Here is a 19,281-nt window from a genome sequence, read left to right on the forward strand (position 1 = left end):
CGGCCGCACCTGCCATGGGTTCCCCCCATCCCCCTGCTCATCCGGCCCACCCCGCCGTGGGGTTCCCCCATCCCCCTGCTCGCCCGCCGTGGGGTTCCCCCTGCTCATCCGGCCCGCCCGCCGTGGGGTCCCCCATCCCCCTGCTTGCCCGCCGTGGGGTCCCCCATCCCCCTGCTCATCCGGCCCACCCGCCGTGGGGTTCCCCCATCCCCCTGCTCGCCCGCCGTGGGGTTCCCCCTGCTCATCCGGCCCGCCCGCCGTGGGGTCCCCCATCCCCCTGCTTGCCCGCCGTGGGGTCCCCCATCCCCCTGCTCATCCAGACCACCCGCCGTGGGGTCCCCCATCCCCCTGCTCATCCGGCCCACACGCCGTGGGGTTCCCCCATCCCCCTGCTCATCCGGCCCACCCGCCGTGGGGTCCCCCATCCCCCTGCTCATCCGGCCCGCCCGCTGTGGGGTTTCCCATCCCCCTGCCCATCCAGCCCGCCTGCCATGGGGTCCCCCTGCCCGCCTGCCGAGGGGTCCCTCGGCCCCCCTGCCCGTCCGGCCCACCCGCCGTGGGGTCCCCCTGCCCGCCCACCGAGGAGTCCCTCGGCCCCCTGCCCATCCAGCCCGCCTGCCATGGGGTCCCCCTGCTCGCCCACTGTGGGGTCCCCCCATCCCCCTGCCCATCCAGCCCGCCTGCCATGGGGTCCCCCTGCCCGCCTGCCGAGGGGTCCCTCAGCCCCCTGCCCGTCCGGCCCACCCGCCGTGGGGTCCCCCTGCCCGTCCACCGAGGAGTCCCTCGGCCCCCTGTCTATCCAGTCCACCCGCTGTGGGGTCCCCCCAACCCCCTGCCCACCCGCCAGGGGGGTCCCCCCATCTCCCTGCTCGCCTGCTGTGGGGTCCCTCCATACTCCTCCCCATCCGGCCCACCCGCCGTGGGGTCCCCCAGCCCCCTGCTCGCCTGCTGTGGGGTCCCTCCATCCCCCTGCTCATCCGGCCCACCCGCTGTGGGGTCCCCCAGCCCCTGCTTGCTGTGGGGTCCCGCTGCCCACAGTGGGGTCCCCCCATCCCCCTGCCATGGGTCCCTCATCCCCCCCAGGACGTCCTTCCTGCCCGGCTGTCTGAGCAAAGGGGCCGTGGCAGACCCCCCCTTCCCCACCCCCACCCCAAGCTGAGAGAACCCAGGTGTCCTGGCTCCCCACCCCCGCTGTGGGGGCATTGCTGAGTTTCGAGGTCTCAGGGTCTGTTTGGTCCCCGGGCCTGGGGTGCCAGCGAAGCCGGGTGGGCTCGTGGGGCAGCAGAGATATTCCCAGCATGCACTGCTGCGGGGGAGCCCCCAAAGGCTGCAGCTCCCAGCATGCCCCCAGGCTGGGGGGCTCCCCACATCGTCCTAGATCTGTTCCCCCCCCCCCCCCACTGCTTCTCCCTCCGGGAACCCCCCCACTTCGCCCTTGAGGGACACCCCCCCCCCCCATACAGTTCCCCCTCCCCCCTCTGGGGACCTGCCCCTCCTCGGACCCCCACTTCCCCTCCCCCCTCTGGGGACCTACCCCTCCCCCGACCCCCACTTCCCCTCCCCCCGCCGGGGAGGCCCCATCCCCTGCGCTGTTCCGGGGCCCGCCCCCAGCCAGGTGAGGGGGGAGGGCAGCGGGCAGGGAGGGGTTAACGGGGGGGGGGGGGGATCAGCTGCTGGGCAGGGATTGGCCGGGGGATTATCGGCCCCCTTCGTCCTGGGAACTTCCCATGGGGGGGGGGGCGAGATCTCACCCCCCCGCGGGGCAGCCGGACGCGGAGCGGGGACCGAGACGACTGGGAGCCGGGACAGAGCCGGGGTAAGGGTCCCCCCCAGCGTCCCCCCCTCCAGCCCCGCAGCCCCCCACTCCCGACTCTCAGCCCCAGCGCCCCCCACTCCCGCCCCACAGCCCCAGCGCCCCCCCCCGACTCTCAGCCCCCGCCCCCCCACTCCAGCCGCCCCCCCAGCGCCCCTCACTCCCGACCCACAGCCCCCGCCCCCCCAGCGCCCCCCACTCCCGACCCACAGCCCCCGCCCCCCCCGACTCTCAGCCCCCGCCCCCTCCAGCGCCCCCCACTCCCGCCCCACAGCCCCCGCCCCCCCCCGACTCTCAGCCCCCAGCGCCCCCCACTCCAGCGCCCCCCGCTCCCGCCCCACAGCCCCCGCCCCCCCCGACTCTCAGCCCCCGACCCCCCCAGCGCCCCCACTCCCGACTCTCAGCCCCAGCGCCCCCCACTCCCGCCCCACAGCCCCCGCCCCCCCCAGCGCCCCCCACTCCCGACCCGCAGCTTCCACCCCCCCCCAGCCCCGCCGGTGCCCTTCACTCCCGCCCCACAGCGCCCCCCACTCCCGCCCCACAGCCCCCGCCCCCCCAGTGCCCCTCACTCCCGCCCCACAGCCCCCGCCCCCCCAGTGCCCCTCACTCCCGACCCGCAGCCCCTGCCCCCCCCAGCCCCCGCTGTCCTAGATTTTGTTAAGTCTCCTTGGCCCTGGGATGCAGGGGGGCAGGTGCCCGCTTTGGGACAGGAAGTGAAGGAGCACCCCCCTTCTTCCCCAACTGCAAGGACGGGGGGAGGCACATTTCGGGACTGGCCCCGGGGGGGGGGGTGCACATCCCAGCATGCACCTGGCCGCACCTGGGGGGTGGAGCCTGCAGGTTGTAGCTCGTGCAGCTGGGGGCCGGGTGGGGGGAGGGCTTGTTCCCTGCAGGTGGGGTGGGAAGATCAGCGCCCCCCCCTCCCCCCCCGCCACGCACTGGGCTGGTGGGCCCCACATGCCATGTCCCCTGGCTTCACCCCATTGCTCTGCCTGCAGGGGGTGGGGTTCGGCTGGGGGGGCTCTTGGGGGTTGGGCACTCCCCAGGGGCACTGATGGGCTCAGCTGGGGTATCTCAGTCCCTCCAGCCTGCAAGGGGGTTTGGGGGGCAGTGCAGTGTGTCCCCCCTGGGGGGGTGTGGGTCGCCCCTGCCCCACTGCTGGCCCCCCCAGCGCTCGGCCCTGCCGGCCAGGGGAGAGCGTCCCCCTCCCTGCTCCCCGCCTACCTTTTCTCCTTCTCCCATAGGTGCTGCCTGCCCCCGCCATGGCCCCCCCAGTGCCCGCGCTGCTGATGGCCTTGGTGCTGCCCTGTGCCCTGGCCTGGTCCAGCTCCCTCAGCACCCCCCGCATCTACCTGCCCTACAAAGGTGAGGGGGGGCACAGCCCCCGTGCCCACTCCCAGCCGGCTGGCATGCACACACGCGTGCAAAGCGTGCGTGCACAGTGATAGACGTGTGCAGGACGTGGGCAGTCGCCTGCAGAGATGTGTGTTTAGGCGAACACGCCTGCTCCTGGATGCTGGTGCACACGCGTGTCTGTGCGAGCAGACGGGCAGCCCGAGTCCTGGCCGGGTCACCAGGGGGCACGTGGTGCGGAGGTACCCGAGGTGCCCCCCCGCTCCTCCCCCTCCTTGCTGGGGACTCCGGGATCTGGTTACCCAGTCGCAGGGAGCGGCTTTCCCAGAAAAGCTTAAAATACCCAGAATGCCAAGCAGGGCTGAGTCTCCCCTCCCCCACAAGCCTCCTGTGTCGTGCAAGATGCTGACCAGTCGTGCAACGCGGCACCCAGCTGTGCAACGCAGCATCCAGCCGTGCAATGCATCAAGACCACCTGCCTGTCGTGCAACACGCTGACCAGTCGTGCAACGCACCATCCAGTCGTGCAATACATCAGGACCACCTGCCTGTCGTGCAACATGCTGACCAGTCGTGCAACGCACCATCCAGTCGTGCAATGCACAGGGGCAGTGGCTCCCCGCCATTGTCTCAGTCCCAGCCTGGCTGGATATAGCTGTGACACACGGCCCAGACACGCCACAGCAGGCACCTGGCATGGGGCTGGCTGGAGGTCACCCCCAAAGGCTGCAAAGCCCGGGGCTTGTGGGGATTTCCGGCAGGACGCCTGGGTCCCGTCCCTGGCGCCGGGAGGGCAGCGGGGGCTGGTGGGTTAGAGCAGGAGGGGCTGGCAGCCAGGACTCCTGGGTTCTTTCCCGGCTCTGGGAGGGGAGTGGGGGCTGGTGGTTAAAGAGGGGGGGCTGGGAGCCAGGACTCCTGGGTTCTCTCCCCGCTCTGGGAGGGGAGTGGGGGCTGGTGGTTAGAGAGGGGGGGCTGGGAGCCAGGACTCCTGGGTTCTCTCCCCAGCTCTCGGAGGGGAGGGGGCTCTGGTGGGTTAGAGGAGGGGGTAGTTAGTCCCCCCTTCTCCCCCAGGAACCTGCCCTTGGCCCCGGCTCTCGGACCCTGGCCTGGAATCTCCCCCCGGGGCTGTGCCAGCCGTGCCCGCGGGGGGGGGGAGGGGATTGACACGCTCAAGGTCACTGCAGGTGGGAAGCTCGCAGCGCGGCCTGGCACGGGGCTGGAATGCGGCCGGGGGATTTCAGGGATTATTTCTGGGCTTTGCTCTGCCCGCCCCCCCCACCCCCAAAATACCCCCTGAGCTCAGCCAGCGCCAGGCAGATTAACGGGGGTGGGGACCACTCCAGCTGCTGCCCGGGGCGGAGGGGGGGCTAGGACTCCTGGGTTCTCGAGGGGGGGCTGGGAGGGTAGTAGGGACTAGTGGTTAGAGCAGGGGGGCGGGGAGCCAGGACACCTGGGTTGTCTCCCTGGCTATGGGAGGGGAGTAGGGACTAGTGGTTAGAGCAGGGGGGCGGGGAGCCAGGACACCTGGGTTGTCTCCCTGGCTATGGGAGGGGAGTAGGGACTAGTGGTTAGAGTGGGGGTGCGGGGACCCAGGATGCCTGGGTCCCATCCCAGCTCCATCGCTCCCCCCCAGAGCTCCTGCAGACCCGCACCGCCCGGCCCTTCGCTTTCGCCTTCAACACCAGCGACTATCGGATCCTGCTGGTGGACCAGGACCAGGACCGGCTCTACCTGGGCGCCCGCGACTACCTGGTGGCCCTCGACCTCCACAACGTCAACAAGGAGCCGCTCATCGTAAGGGGGCCCGGACGCCTGGGTTCTCTCCCCGGCTCTGGGAGCGGAATGGGGTCTAGTGGTTAGAGCAGGGCGGGGCTGGGAGCCAGGACGCCTGGGTTCTCTCCCCGGCTCTGGGAGGGGAGTGGGGGCTGGTGGGTTAGAGCAGGGGGGGCTGGGAGGCAGGACTCCTGGGTTCTCTCCCCGGCTCTGGGAGGGGAGTGGGGGCTGGTGGGTTAGAGCAGGGGGGGCTGGGAGGCAGGACTCTTGGGGTCTCTCTCTGGCTCTGGGAGGGGAGCGAGGGCTGGTAGGTTAGAACAGGGGGGCTGGGAGCCAGGACTCCTGGGGTCTCTCCCCGGCTCTGGGAGGGGAGCAGGATCTGGCGGGTTAGAGCGGGGCTGGGGGGGAGCCCGGACTCCTGAGTTCTCTGGGAAGGGAGCGGGGTCTGGTGGTTGGAGCGGTGGGGGTGGGGGGGCTGGGTGCCCAGATGCCTGGGTTCCCTGGGAGGCAGGAGGGGTGCAGGGGGCGGGAGTCGGGAGCACGCCCTGGGGGGCTGGTTCTGGGGTCCCCATCTCAGACCCAGTCTCTGCTCTGCCTAGATCCACTGGCCGGCGTCCCAGAGCCAGCAGAGCGCCTGCCGCATGGCGGGGAAGGGTCAGCGGGTGAGATGGGGCAGGGCCCCCCAGTCCCCCCCCCCCGGTTCCCCCTCCCCACAGCCCTCCCCCGCCCTGTCACCCCCCTCCTGAGACCACACAGGGCTTCCCCAGTTACCCCCCTGCCTCCTGCCCCCCTGCCGGGAATCTGCCCCCAGGGACACCCTTTGTCTCTGCCCCCCCAGATCCCCCTGCGATTCCCTCCCCCCCATTGGGGTCCCAGCTCTGCCCCGACTCACCCGCCTGCGCCCCCCCCCCCCCCCGCCCAGGGCGAGTGTTTCAACTACGTGCGTCTGGTGGAGCCCGTGAACCGCACCCACCTGTACGTCTGTGGGACGGGGGCCTGCCAGCCCATCTGCGCCCTGGTGCACCGCGGCTGGAGGTCGCAGGTGAGCTGGACTCCTGGGTTCTCTCCCAGCTCGGGGAGGGGAGGGGGGTCTGGTGGTTAGAGCAGGGGGGATGGGAGCCAGGACTCCTGGGTTCTCTCCCGGCTTGGGGAGTGGAGGGGCGTCTGGTGGTTAGAGCAGGGGGGCTGGGAGCCAGGACGCCTGGGTTCTCTCCCCGGCTCTGGGAGCGGAGTGGGGGCTGGTGGTTAGAGCAGGGAGGATGGGAGCCAGGACTCCTGGGTTCTCTCCTGGCTCTGGGAGGGGAGTGGGGGCTGGTGAGTTAGAGCAGGGGGGGCTGGGAGCCAGGACTCCTGGGTTCTCTCCCCTGCTCTGGGAGGGGAGTGGGGGCTGGGGTAACAGTGCAGGGTGGTGGGGGTAAGAGCTCTGACCCCTGCCCCCCCGTCCCCCCCCAGGAGTACCTGTTCCGCATGGTGCCGCAGTCGCTGGAGCCGGGGAAGGGGCGCTGCCCGTACGACCCCCGGCAGAGCAGCCTGGCCACGCTCGTCAGTAAGTGGGGGCTGCGGGTGTCACGGAGTCTCAGGTCGGGCCCACTCCTGGCCCCGTGCGGTCCGTGGGGAGGGCCCCTTTTAGTGAGACAGCCCTTCTCGGGGTCCCCTCTGCCCCAGGGGTCAGGCCCCTCCACCTCCTGGAGCCGCACCTCTCTGAGCCTTAGCACGTCTGTCTCTGCCGTGGGCCCCCCAGGGAGTCCCCTCGCTCTGGGCCCCCCATCTCCCCGCTCCCAGAGGGAATAATGCCCCCCCCCCGTTCTCTAGCCCGGAGGGACTCTCAGCCAGCGTCGCACAGGAGGGTTATCGAGCGTCTGACCCCAGCACAGGAAACTCTCCGGCCTCAGGCCTGGCCCCCCTCAGCCCAGCACATCCCAGTCTCCCCTGCATCCAGGGGGGCTCTGCCTGCTCCCCCTCTCCAGCCCCGACCCCCCTGCTCCCCAGCTGGGCATCTGATACCCCCGGCCCCAAGCCAGGGAAACAGGGTCGCCTGGGCCCCTCTCCCCTCTTCTGTCCTCTAGCCCCTCGGGCTGGGACCGTCTGGTCCGGTCACCGGGGTCCTCTCCCCGCAGCCCATTGTCCCCCCACTGGCCAGAACCGGCTGTGACTCCGGGTCACCAGTCGCTGGGGTCTCCGTTCTCCAGGCTGTCGGCCGGGGTCCCAAGTTCCTTCTCCGGGTCTGTCCCAACGAACTCCCTCTCCCCTCCCCTCGTTAAACCAGGGACACTGAGTCCCACCCCCTCAGCGTGCAAACCAGTGACAAAACCCAGAGAACCCCCCACTTCATTACGGGGGGGCCAGAATCTGTCTGTCCCTCTGCGGGGGCGGGGGCTGCTCTGTGTGTGTGTGGGGGTCTCATTCCCCCTCTCACGGCCCCCCCTGCCCCGCAGACGGGACGCTCTACGCCGGGCTGCACGTGGATTTCATGGGCACCGACGCGGCACTTTTCCGCACCCTGGGCCCCCGGCCGGCCGTGCGCACGGAGCAGTACGACTCGCGCTGGCTGCATGGTACGGGGGGGCCGGGAGTGAAGGGTGTTGGGGGAACAGGCCGGGGGGGCTGCGGGTCGGGAGTGAGGGGCAGTGGCTGGGCCGGGGGGGCCAGGCCAGGGGGGCTGCGGGTCCGGAGTGAGGGGCGCCGGGGTAGCTGGGAGGGCTGCGGGTCGGGAGTGAGGGGCGCTGGGGGAGCCGGGGGGGCTGCAGGTTGGGAGTGAGGGGCGCTGGCTGGGCCGGGGGGTGCTCTGGGTTAGCAGTGCCCCCTTGTGGCAGACGCGGGCGTTGCACTCACCTTGGCTCCGCCCCCACCTCCCCCCCAGACCCCGTTTTCCTCCGGGCCCACGTGGTGCCGGACAGCTCCGAGCGCAGCGACGACAAGCTCTATTTCTTCTTCCGCGAGCGGGCGCTGGAGGGCACCGTGGGGCCCGGCGTGCTGGCCCGGGTCGGCCGGGTCTGTCTGGTGAGTGTCGTGCGGGGGGCGCCGGGGGTCCGGGCATGGGGCTGGGCAGGGGGCGCTCTCCCCTGGCAGTCAGGGGCTAACTCCCCAGCCTGGCTTCCCCCCCCCTGAAATTCAGGGATTGAACCCTGGTGTCCGGGCCGAATTGCAGCTCAGAGGGGCCCGTTCGGCCTCTTGAAACTTCCACTCCAGTTTGAGTCAATAACAGGCATCTTCTTCACTTCCTGTCTCAAGCTGCTCCCCAGCCGCCCCGCCCCAGAGGTGGCTGCATCTCTGCCCCAGGCGGGCCATCCCCATGCGGCATTCTGTGCGGCTGTTCCCGAGGGCTCCGCCCCAGAGGCGGCTGCACCTCGGTGCCGGGCGAGCCGATCCTTGTCCCCTGTGTTTCTCCCAGAACGACGACGGCGGGCAGCGGGCCCTGGTCAATAAGTGGACGACGTTCCTGAAGGCCCGGCTGGTTTGCTCCGTGATGGGCGAGGATGGAGTGGAGACCTTCTTCGACGAGCTGCGTGAGCCTGGGGAGACCGGGGGGGGCAGGGACGTTCCCCGGGGCTCAGTCTGAGCCGTAGCCGAACGCCCGCAAATTCCTAGTCCCGACTGCGCCAGCCAGGACAAGTCAGGTCTGGGGACGGCCCCGGGGCAACACCGACGTTTTCCCTCTGGCTCTGGGGCAGGTCCCAGCCGCGTTCGCGGGCAGGGAACGTCTCACCCCACGGCTGAGGTCACCACTCATGTTTCACTGGGACACTGATGTTCAGCGGGTTACGAACTTTCATCCAGGCAGACGTCAGAGCGGGGACCGTAGTAGTGCAGCCAGTCACAGGGGCGGGGGGCTGAATACAGGGTGTGGAAGAAGGTCACAGATGGGAGGGGGGCCCAGGATGCCTGGGTTCTCTCCCCAGCTGTGGGCAGGGAGTGGGTTACAGCAGTGGGGGATGGGAAGGGAGCCCGGACGCCTGGGTTCTATATGTGATTCATCTCCTCCCCGCCCCCCTTTCCAGGAGACGTTTTCCTGCTGCCGACTCAGGACGAGAAGAACCCCCGCGTGTACGGGCTGTTCTCCACCCTGGGGTGAGTCGGGGGGCTGGGGTGGGCATTGGGGGGGCTGGGGATTTGGGGGTGGGGTCTCGGACAGGGCAGGGCGACCCCAGGGGGGCTGGGCAGTCTGTAATCCCCCTGTCCCCCCCAGGTCGGTATTCCGGGGCTCGGCCGTCTGCGTGTACCCCCTGAACACCATCCGCAGCGCGTTTAACGGCCCCTTCGCCCATAAAGAGGGGCGCAGCTACCAGTGGGTGCCCTACACCGGCCGCGTGCCCTACCCCCGCCCCGGAGCCGTGAGTGGGGGCTGGGGACCCGGACGCCTAGGTTCTTTCCCCGGCTCTGGGAGGGGAGTGGGGGCTGGTGATTAGAGCAGGGGGGGGCTGGGGGCCAGGACTCCTGGGTTCTTTCCCCGGCTCTGGGAGGGGAGTGGGGCTGGGGCTGGACGCCTGGGTTCTCCCTGGCTCTGGGAGGGGGTGGGGCTGGGGCTGGACGCCTGGGTTCTCCCTGGCTCTGGGAGGGGGTGGGGGCCGGGGGCTGGCGGCTCTGGGAGGGGGTGGGGCTGGGGCCGGGGCCGGGGCCGGACGCCTGGGTTCTCCCGCTCTGTCCCCACAGTGCCCGGGCGGCGCCTTCACCCCGGGACTGGGCTCCACGCGCGAGTTCCCAGACGAGCTGGTGATGTTCGTGCGCTCGCACCCGCTGATGTACGACCCCGTGTACCCGGCGCCGCGGCGCCCCCTGCTGGTCCGCGCCGGCCTACCCTACGGCTTCACCACGCTGGCCGTCGACCTGGCCCAGGCAGCCGACGGGCGCTACGAGGTGCTCTTCCTCGGTACCGGTATGCCGGACGCCTGGGTCCCATCCCCGGCGGGGAGCCCGGATGCCTGGGTCCCATCTCTGGCTTGGTGGGGGAGGAGGGATGGGTGCCCGGACGCCTGAGTCCCATCCCTGGCCTGGGTGGGGGAGGAGGGATGGGAGCCCGGATGCCTGGGTCCCTGGGGGGGGGCAGTGGCTCCCCCATCTCAGGTGCTCTCTCCCCTCCCCCCTCAGACCGGGGCACGGTGCAGAAAGTGGTGGTGCTGCCCAAGGACCCAGGTGTCCTGGAGGAGCTGACCCTGGAGGAGGTGGAGGTGTTCAAGGTGAGAGGCCCCGCCCCTGCTGTCCAGGCCCCGCCCCTTTCCTCTGGGCCCCACCCCCTTTTGTTCCACCCTTCCATCTTAGCCCTGCCCCTTCCCACCAGGCCCTGCCTTCTGTGGCTCCTCCCCCTCCCTCTAGGCCCCACCTCTTTCCCTGGCTCCGCCTCTCCCCCTCTCCAGTGGGTTCACCGCCCCTCCCTTCTCCCCACAGACCCCCGCCCCCGTGAAGACTCTCTGGATTTCGTCAAAGCGGGTAGGTCGGGGGCAGGGCTACCACACCCAGAGGTGCCATGGTCTGGCAGGGGGGCTGGGGGCCCGGATGCCTGGGTTCTCTCCCCGGCTCTGGGAGGGAGTGGGGGCTGGTGGTTAGAGCAGGGGGGGCTGGGAGCCAGGACTCCTGGGTTCTCTCCCGGCTCTGGGAGGGGAGGGGGGGTCTGGTGGTTAGAGCAGGGGGGGCTTGGAGCTAGGACTCCTGGGTTCTCTCCCCAGCTCTGGGAGGGGAGTGGGGGCTGGTGGTTAGAGCAGGGGGGGCTGGGAGCCAGGACTCCTGGGTTCTCTCCCGGCTCTGGGAGGGGAGTGGGGTCTGGTGGTTAGAGCAGGGGGGGCTTGGAGCCAGGACTCCTGGGTTCTCTCCCTGGCTCTGGGAGGGTGTGGGGGTCAGTGGGTCGGGGGGGGGTCCGTCCCTCAGGTGCGCGTCTCCCCCCAGCACCAGCTGTACGTCTCCTCGGACGTGGGCCTGACCCAGCTGAGCCTCCATCGCTGTGGGGCCTACGGCCCGGCCTGCGCCGACTGCTGCCTGGCCCGGGACCCCCACTGCGCCTGGGACGGCCGCCGCTGCGCCCGCTACAGCCCCGCCCCCGCCAGGTGAGCCGCCCGGACGCCTGGGTCCCGCGCCCCGGGGGGAGGGGCCCGCTACAGCCCCGCCCCCGCCAAGTGAGCCGCCCGGACGCCTGGGTCCCGCGCCCCGGGGGGAGGGGCCCGCTACAGCCCCGCCCCCACCAAGTGAGCCGCCCGGACGCCTGGGTCCCGCGCCCCAGGGGGTGGGGGCTTCGAGCGGGGGGGGGCAGAGGGGGCGGAAGGTGCAGCTTGAGGGGGGAGCTGGTAGGGAGCTGACGCTGTGTCTCCCCCCACTCCCCCCTCGCCAGGCGTGTCCGGCGCCAGGACATCAAACACGGAGACCCTGTTCGCCAGTGCCGCGGCTTCAACGCCCTGGGTGAGTGCCCCTCGCGGCGGGGGCTGGGGCAGCTTGGACGCCTGGGTTCTCTCCCGGCTCGGGGAGGGGGAGTGGGGGGCTGGGAGACAGGACGCCTGGGTTCTCTCCCGGCTCGGGGAGGGGAGTGGGGGGCTGGGAGACAGGACGCCAGGGTTCTCTCCCGGCTCGGGGAGGGGAGGCTGGGAGACAGGATGCCTGGTGTAGCGGATTGTGGGGGAGTTAGGGCCCTGCACCCCTCTTCCCGAGATTCACTGCGACTCTCAGCCAGCCAGTAAAGCAGAAGGTTTATTCAAGGACAGGAACACAGTCTCAAGCAGAGCGTGTAGGTACGACCAGACCCCCCTCAATTAGGTCCCTCTGGGAGGTTCAGGGAGCTTAGACCCCAGCTTGGGGTTCCCTGCCTTGCACCACCCAGCCCCAACCGAAACTAAACTCCCAGCCCCTCCCGCTGCTCCTCTCCTTTGTTCAGTCTCCCGGGCAGAAGGTGTTAATTCTCCCCACCCCCGTTCCTGGCTCAGGTTACAGCTCAGGTAGCTCCCTTCAAGGGAAGTCCCACATCCCCACTGCAACCCCCCTGCAACATTCCCAGGTCAAATCTGCCCTGCTCCCTGCTCCGTCACATCTCTCCCCCCTTCGAGACTGAACTGAGCGGGGTCACTCTGACCAGTGACCTGGGGAAGTTCAGGGCTCCCTCTCCGGGACAACGCGTCCGCTATCAGGTTGTCACGTCCCTTCACATGGACCACGTCCATATCATAATCCTGCAGGAGCAGGCTCCATCTCAGGAGCTTGGCGTTGGCTCCTTTCATCTGGTGCAGCCAGGTCAGGGGAGAGTGGTCGGTGTGCACGGTGAAGTGACGCCCAAAGAGATATGGCTCTAGTTTCTTGAGGGCCCACACCATGGCCAGGCATTCCTTCTCGATGGCCGCGTAGTTCTGCTCCCGGGGTAGTAACTTCTTGCTCAGGTACACGATGGGGTGTCTCTCCCCCTTTTCATCCTCCTGCATTAACACCGCCCCCAGTCCTGTGTCTGAGGCGTCGGTGAACACCATAAAGGGCTTGTCAAAGTCTGGGTTTGCCAGAACTGGGCCACTGACCAGAGCCTCCTTCAGCGCCCGGAGAGCCTCCTGGCACTCCTCGGTCCAGACCACTTTGTCTGGCTTCCCCTTCTTGCACAGCTCAGTGATGGGGGCGGCTATGGCGCTAAAGTGGGGCACGAACCTCCGATAGTACCCTGCCATCCCAATAAAGGCTTGGACCTGCTTTTTGGTTTGAGGAGCGGGCCAGTCTCTGATCACCTCCACTTTGGCTGGTTCCGGCTTTAGGCAGCCGCTTCCCACCCGGTGGCCTAGGTAGGATACCTCAGCCATCCCCACCTTGCACTTCTCAGGTTTTACGGTCAGCCCAGCCTTCTGGAGTCGGTCCAGCACTTGTCTAACCTGGGATATGTGGTCCTCCCAGGTCTGGCTAAAGACACAGATGTCATCGATATACGCCACGGCAAAACTCTCCATCCCCCTCAGTAGCTGATCCACCAGGCGCTGGAAGGTGGCCGGCGCTCCCTTGAGGCCGAAGGGCAGGGTCAGGAACTCATAGAGCCCCAGAGGGGTGACAAAGGCCGATTTCAGCCTGGCATCTGCATCCAGCGGCACTTGCCAATAGCCCTTTGTAAGATCCATGGTGGTAAGGTACCGAGCACCTCCCAGCTTGTCTAGGAGCTCGTCCGGCCTGGGCATGGGGTAGGCATCGGCTACAGTGATGGCATTGAGCTTCCGATAGTCCACACAGAACCGGATCGACCCGTCCTTTTTGGGGACCAGCACCACCGGCGAGGCCCAAGGGCTGGAAGACGGCTGGATCACCCCCAAAGCCAGCATGTCATTGACCTCTCTTTCCAGGTCCTGAGCAGTTTTCCCTGTGGCTCGGAAGGGGGAGCATTTTATAGGTGGGTGCGATCCTGTCTGCACCCGGTGGACAGTCAGATTAGTGCGTCCAGGCTGGTTGGAAAACAGCTGCTGGTACAGATGCAGCACCCCTCCGATCTCAGCTCGCTGGGCAGGGGTTAGCCGATCAGAGAGGGGAATTGCTTCCAGGGGGAAGCCAACTCTTGTCCCAGGGAATAGATCTACTAAAGGGTCATCTCCCTGCCCCTCCCACTGTCCACACACGGCCAACACCATATTCCCCCTGTCATAATATGGCTTCATCATATTCACATGGTACACCCGGTGGTGGTGTGCCCGGTTCGACAGCTCCACCACATAGTTTACCTCGTTTAGTTGCTTGACAACCTTGAAGGGCCCTTCCCAGGCGGCCTGGAGTTTGTTTTTCCTCACGGGGATGAGGACCATCACCTGATCCCCAGTGGCGAAGGCGCGGGCCCGTGCTGTGCGGTCATACCAGACCTTCTGCTTCCTCTGGGCTCTGGCCAGATTCTCCCTGGCCAGGCCCATGAGCTCGGCAAGTCGTTCCCGGAAGGTCAGGACATACTCCACCACCGACTCTCCGTCAGGAGTGGCCTTCCCCTCCCATTCGTCTCTCATCAGGTCGAGGGGCCCCCTTACCCGCCTTCCATATAGCAGTTCGAAAGGCGAAAACCCGGTAGACTCCTGGGGTACCTCCCTGTACGCAAACAGCAGGTGAGGTAAGTACTTGTCCCAGTCCTGCGGGTGCTGATTCATAAATGTTTTCAGCATCATTTTTAGCGTCCCATTGAACCTCTCCACCAGCCCGTTGGATTGGGGGTGATATGCTGAGGCCCAGTTGTGCCGGACCCCACATCTCTCCCACAAGCACCGGAGTAGGGCCGACATGAAGTTGGACCCTTGGTCCGTCAAGACTTCCTTGGGGAACCCCACTCGGCTGAAAATGGTCAGCAGCGCATCCGCCACAGTGTCTGCTTCAATGGACGATAAGGGCACTGCCTCGGGGTAGCGGGTGGCGAAATCTACCACCACCAGGATGTATTTCTTCCCAGACCGGGTCGTCTTGCTGAGAGGTCCCACTATGTCCATGGCCACCTTCTGGAAAGGCTCCTCTATGATGGGCAAAGGTCTCAATGCTGCCTTCCCCTTGTCCCGGGCCTTCCCCACCCTCTGGCAGGGGTCACAGGATCGGCAGTACTGCCGGACGTTGGTGAAGACCCCGGGCCAGTAAAAGTTCTGTAGCAGCCTCTGCCTGGTGCGCCGGATCCCCTGGTGCCCTGCGAGAGGGATGTCATGGGCCAGGTACAGTAGCTTGTGGCGAAACTTCTGGGGAACCACCAGCTGCCTCCTGATCCCCCACGACTCCACTTCCCCCGGGGGAGCCCACTCTCGGTAGAGGAACCCCTTCTCCCACAGGAACCTCTCCTTGCATCCTCTCCTCATGGTCTGTCCCACACTGAGGTCAGCCAGGCCCCTTAGCTTCCGCAGGGAGGGGTCCTTCTGCAACTCGGCCTGGAACTCGGCGGCTGAGGAAGGGATGGGGACCTGCTCCCTCTCGTCGGCTGGGTCGGAAGCCCCAGCCACCCCGCGGCCTGTCCTTGGGTGTTCCCTCCCCACCCGGGAAGGGTTCGGTGCCTCCGGTGGGACATCCTTCCCAAGGTCAGGGCGTAGTGCCCCTCGCCGGCTCTGGCTACGGGTCACGACTAAGGCGGTCTGGGGGCTGCTTGGCCAGTCCTCTAGGTCCCCCCCCATCAACACCTCAGTGGGCAAATGGTGGTGCACTCCCACGTCCTTGGGGCCCTCCTTGGCCCCCCATTTCAGGTGTACCCTCGCTACGGGAACCTTGAATGGGGTCCCGCCCACCCCGGTCAGGGTCAGGAAGGTGTTGGGCACCACCCGATCTGGGGCCACCACCTCGGGCCGGGCCAGTGTCACCTCTGCGCCCGTGTCCCAGTATCCATAAACTTTCTTCCCATCCACCTCCAGGGGAACAAGGCACTCGCTCCGCAGGGACAGCCCCGCGCCAACCCTGTAAACGGAGAACTTTGAATCCGGAGCATCTGGCCCCCCAGAGAAGCTGGCCGGGGGCCCTTCTCTCTCTTGAGCAGTTGATAAGCTGCCAGCCCCTCTTGCGTGGGAAGCCTGCCCCTCGTCCGTCTGGGCCTCTACCAAGTTAACCCGGTGCGGGTTCGGTCTGCTCAGTCTGTCCTTGAGCTTGGGGCACTGGGCCCGAACGTGGCCTCTTCGGCCGCAGTAATAGCAGCTCAGGTCCCGTGGGTCCCCTCGAGCCGGTCGGTTGTCCCTGATGCTGGGCCTTCCCCGTGGGAGGGGATTCCCCATATTCCCCCTTTGGGAGGTCCCAGGGTGACTCTCTCTCTGCATCGCGGCGGGCCTGTTCCTTTGGGGCTCCTCCCTGCCACCCCCTGACCGGCTCTTTACAAACTCATCAGCCAGCTGCCCGGCGTGTCGCGGGTTCTCTGGCTTTCTGTCCACCAACCACAGCCTCAGGTCGGATGGGCACCGCTCATACAGTTGCTCCAGTACCAGCAGTTTAATCAGGTCCTCCTTCGTCTGGGCCCCACCAGCCCACTTGCTGGCGTATCTTTCCATGCGGACGGCTAGTTGCAAATATGAGATCTCAGGGGTTTTATCTTGACCCCGGAACCTTTCCCGGTACATCTCAGGAGTCAGCCCAAACTCTCGTAGCAGGGCCCTTTTGAATAGTTCGTAGTCCCCTTTCTCTGCCTCTCCCAGTTGGCGGTACAATGCCACGGATTTGGGGTCCAGTAAGGGGGTAAGGACCCGGAGTCTGTCCACGGGATCCACCCGGTGCAGCTCGCAGGCCGTCTCAAAGGCCTCCAGGAAGTCATCCATGTCCTCCCCCTCCTTGTATGGGGCCATGATGCACTTATCAAAGCTCCGTGCAGTCCTGGGTCCCCCCTCACTCATCGCAGCCGGGGGTTCGCTGCCCCTCAGTCTCGCCAGTTCCAGTTCATGCTGACGCTGTCTCTCATTCTCCTGTCTCTGTCTCTCTTCATGCTGTCTTTGTCTCTCTTTCTCCTCCCGTTCATGCTGACGCTGTCTCTCTTCATGCTGTCTCTGTTGTTCACGATCCTCCAGCTCCCTCAGTTTTAGCTCTTTCTCCCATTCCAGCCAATTCTGCTCCCCGGATGCCGAACGTCGCCGGGAGGCTCCTCTGCTGGCCGGCGGGCTTCGCCGGGGGGACCCCCTGCTGGCCGGGGGGGTCACGGCGCCTTCGGTATTTGCTTGGCTCCTCCCCACCCTTCCCCTAGGCATAGGAAGGAGGGGTCTCGGGAAGCCCTCAGCAGCCGGCTGACCACTCCCAGCTGGGACAGACACTGGTGCCTGCGCTGCATTTGCCAGGCTGCTTCCCTGAGACACAGGGATCAGTTCATTCGCGCGATCTTCCGCCTCCAGCTGGGCAATGAGCTGTTCTTTGGTGAGCCTCCCAACGCGCAGCCGCCTCTGCTTGCACAGCTCCACCAGGTCGCTCTTAAGCCGCTTGGCATACATCTTCCTGCTGGCCACTCACCGGCCTGTGTGCTCACAGCTCCCCACAGTTCCCAGGGGGACCCCTAGTGTGCCAGCCCTTCTCGAGGTCACCGCCTCTCTGCCAGGGTCGAGCTGCAGACTCCTCCGCCCCTGGGACCACTCGCTGCGATCCCCCCGGGGGACCCTGTTACTGCAAAAGTCCTTCTCGCTGGTCACACACTCCCAGGGGTAATAACCGTCTCTCTCCCACTCTTCAGCAGGCCTGGTCCCCGTCAATCCCCCTTCGTTTTACTGCTCCCCAGTCACTTACTGCAGGAAGCGCCGTCCACGGGGTGCAGTAGATCCCGTCGCTGCCACCAGTTGTAGCGGATTGTGGGGGAGTTAGGGCCCTGCACCCCTCTTCCCGAGATTCACTGCGACTCTCAGCCAGCCAGTAAAGCAGAAGGTTTATTCAAGGACAGGAACACAGTCTCAAGCAGAGCGTGTAGGTACGACCAGACCCCCCTCAATTAGGTCCCTCTGGGAGGTTCAGGGAGCTTAGACCCCAGCTTGGGGTTCCCTGCCTTGCACCACCCAGCCCCAACCGAAACTAAACTCCCAGCCCCTCCCGCTGCTCCTCTCCTTTGTTCAGTCTCCCGGGCAGAAGGTGTTAATTCTCCCCACCCCCGTTCCTGGCTCAGGTTACAGCTCAGGTAGCTCCCTTCAAGGGAAGTCCCACATCCCCACTGCAACCCCCCTGCAACATTCCCAGGTCAAATCTGCCCTGCTCCCTGCTCCGTCACACCTGGTTCTCTCCCGGCTCGGGGAGGGGAGGGGAGTGGGGGGCTGGGAGACAGGATGCCTGGGTTCTCTCCCGGCTCGGGGAGGGGAGGGGAGTGGGGGGCTGGCAGCAGCCTGGACGCCTGGGTTCTCTCCCGGCTCGGGGAGGGGGGGTGTCCCTGTTGCTGCCCCCACTGACGTGTGTGTCCCCCCCCAGCGGAGCAGGAGCTGGCAGAGCAGGTGCAGTTCGGGGTGGAGGGGGGCAGCGTGTTCCTGGAGTGCCAGCCCCCCTCCCCCCATGCCCAGGTCCAGTGGCTGCTGCATCCGGAGGTCGGCACCCGGCGCCCGGTGAGTGACCCCCCCCCCCCCCAGCTACAGCCCCCCATTGCCCTGGGGGGGGCATGGAGGATCTGACCCCCCCGTGTCTCTCTCTGCCCCCCAGCTGCCCCGGGAGCGGGTCGTGCTGCAGACGCCCCAGGGGGCCCTGCTGGGCCCGGTGACGCTGGCGGACGAGGGCCGGTACCAGTGCGTGGGCACCGAGAACGGATACACGCGCCCCCTGCGCCGGGTGCTGCTACGTGTCCTGCCCCATGGCCTGCTGGGGGGCTCCCCGCCCCCCGTCTGCCAGAGCCCCTGGGGCCGGCCCCGGATCAGAGCCGAGTCGTCTCTGCGACGCGACCGGAGTTCCCCCCCCCGGAACTGACTGGGGGCGCCGAGGCCTGAGGCCGGGGTGAGGGGCTCGGACCCCACCGGGGGGGGGGGGTCGTTTCACATTCCAAGGGGGACCCCGGAGCGAACCCCCCCGGGGAGGGGGCCGAGGGGGGGCTCTGCCTGGTGCCCCGCATTTCCTTTCCATGGACATCGGCCCCGTTGTTGACTGCGGGGGGGCCCGGACGCCTGGGTTCCCCCCGGTTTGATTTGTAGAGTCTATTTTTTCACGGCTGGGGGGTTTCTAACGTGGCTGGATTTGGGTTTTTTAAAAGTAATTTATTTTTTATTTCCTGTGACCCCGTCGATGCTGTGGACGAAACCGGCTGCCAAAGATTAAAGGGGCCAACGTTTGATTTTCTAAATGTGCCCCCAGCACATGGCGAGGGGCTGGCTCGTCAATCGGGGGGGGAGGGCCCCGCAGGCCCTGCCAGCCCAGCCCTGGGATCTCCCCACCCCCCACCCTGGCCAGTGCCCCTCACTCCCGACCCGCAGCCCCCTGCCAGCCCAGCCCTGCCCCCCAGCCCTGCCGGTGCCCCTCACTCCCGACCCGCAGCCCCTGACCCCCAGCCCTACCCCCCCAGCCTGGCCAGTGCCCCTCACTCCCGACCCGAAGCCCCCTGCCAGCCCAGCCCTGCCCCCCAGCCCTGCCGGTGCCCCTCACTCCCGACCCGCAGCCCCTGACCCCCAGCCCGACCCCCCCAGCCTGGCCAGTGACCCTCACTCCCGACCCGCAGCCTCTGCCAGCCCGGCCCTGGGCTCCCCTCCCGCCCCGAGGGAGGTTGGGGGGTGGGGGGCAGCGTCTACCCGTCCTGCGTCAGCGAAGGGGGTTCCCAGCTCCCCAGGCCGGCAGGAGAATCTGTCCAGCCGCCCGGAGCGTCTCCAGGGCCGGGGCCAGGCCGCGATGGGGAGACCCCTGAGCCGGGAGCCCTGGGGGATACGAGAGCAGCTGGGCTTGGCCTGGGTCGTCGCCAGCAGGGGGGGTCAGTTCCCTTCCTCAAAAACCCCAGGGCGAGAACCAGAAACGAACCAGCCGAGGGAGAGAGGTGCTGA

At 67.7% G+C, this 19,281-nt stretch overlaps 1 protein-coding gene across 4 annotated transcripts; it reads left to right on the plus strand.

The window, feature by feature from the left end:
* Window positions 1-1,661: 1,661 nt before the first annotated feature.
* On the plus strand, window positions 1,662-18,593 carry LOC122173133 (semaphorin-3F-like). 4 transcript variants are annotated; one of them, XM_065571753.1, is made up of 18 exons: window positions 1,662-1,816; window positions 3,058-3,178; window positions 4,800-4,960; window positions 5,539-5,601; window positions 5,778-5,981; window positions 6,392-6,485; window positions 7,375-7,494; window positions 7,800-7,939; window positions 8,331-8,445; window positions 8,938-9,007; window positions 9,126-9,270; window positions 9,590-9,812; window positions 10,025-10,113; window positions 10,322-10,363; window positions 10,817-10,974; window positions 11,256-11,323; window positions 17,738-17,868; window positions 17,963-18,593. In XM_065571753.1, exons 2-18 carry the CDS (start codon window positions 3,076-3,078, stop codon window positions 18,221-18,223), a joined length of 2,187 nt encoding a protein of 728 aa, XP_065427825.1. In that variant the 5' UTR covers window positions 1,662-1,816; window positions 3,058-3,075; the 3' UTR covers window positions 18,224-18,593. The 4 variants fall into 4 exon arrangements, with proteins under 4 accessions (XP_065427825.1, XP_065427823.1, XP_065427824.1 ...); XM_065571752.1 differs by having other exon boundaries at window positions 1,663-1,816; window positions 5,862-5,981; XM_065571754.1 differs by lacking the exon at window positions 1,662-1,816 and adding an exon at window positions 4,238-4,350.
* The last annotated feature ends 688 nt before the right edge of the window (window positions 18,594-19,281 follow it).

The sequence above is a fragment of the Chrysemys picta genome, chromosome 17 (assembly GCF_011386835.1).
Source record: "Chrysemys picta bellii isolate R12L10 chromosome 17, ASM1138683v2, whole genome shotgun sequence".
In the NCBI taxonomy this organism is placed as follows: domain Eukaryota; kingdom Metazoa; phylum Chordata; order Testudines; family Emydidae; genus Chrysemys; species Chrysemys picta.

What these genes read in the sequence shown, in the direction of transcription:
- LOC122173133 (XM_065571753.1), top strand. Translation starts at nt 3,076, where the DNA reads ATGGCCCCCCCAGTGCCCGCGCTGCTGATGGCCTTGGTGCTGCCCTGT. An exon ending in GACCTTCTTCGACGAGCTGC is followed by an intron (nt 8,446 to 8,937) that starts GTGAGCCTGGGG and finishes CCCCCTTTCCAG; the next exon opens with GAGACGTTTTCCTGCTGCCG. An exon ending in GGGCTGTTCTCCACCCTGGG is followed by an intron (nt 9,008 to 9,125) that starts GTGAGTCGGGGG and finishes TGTCCCCCCCAG; the next exon opens with GTCGGTATTCCGGGGCTCGG.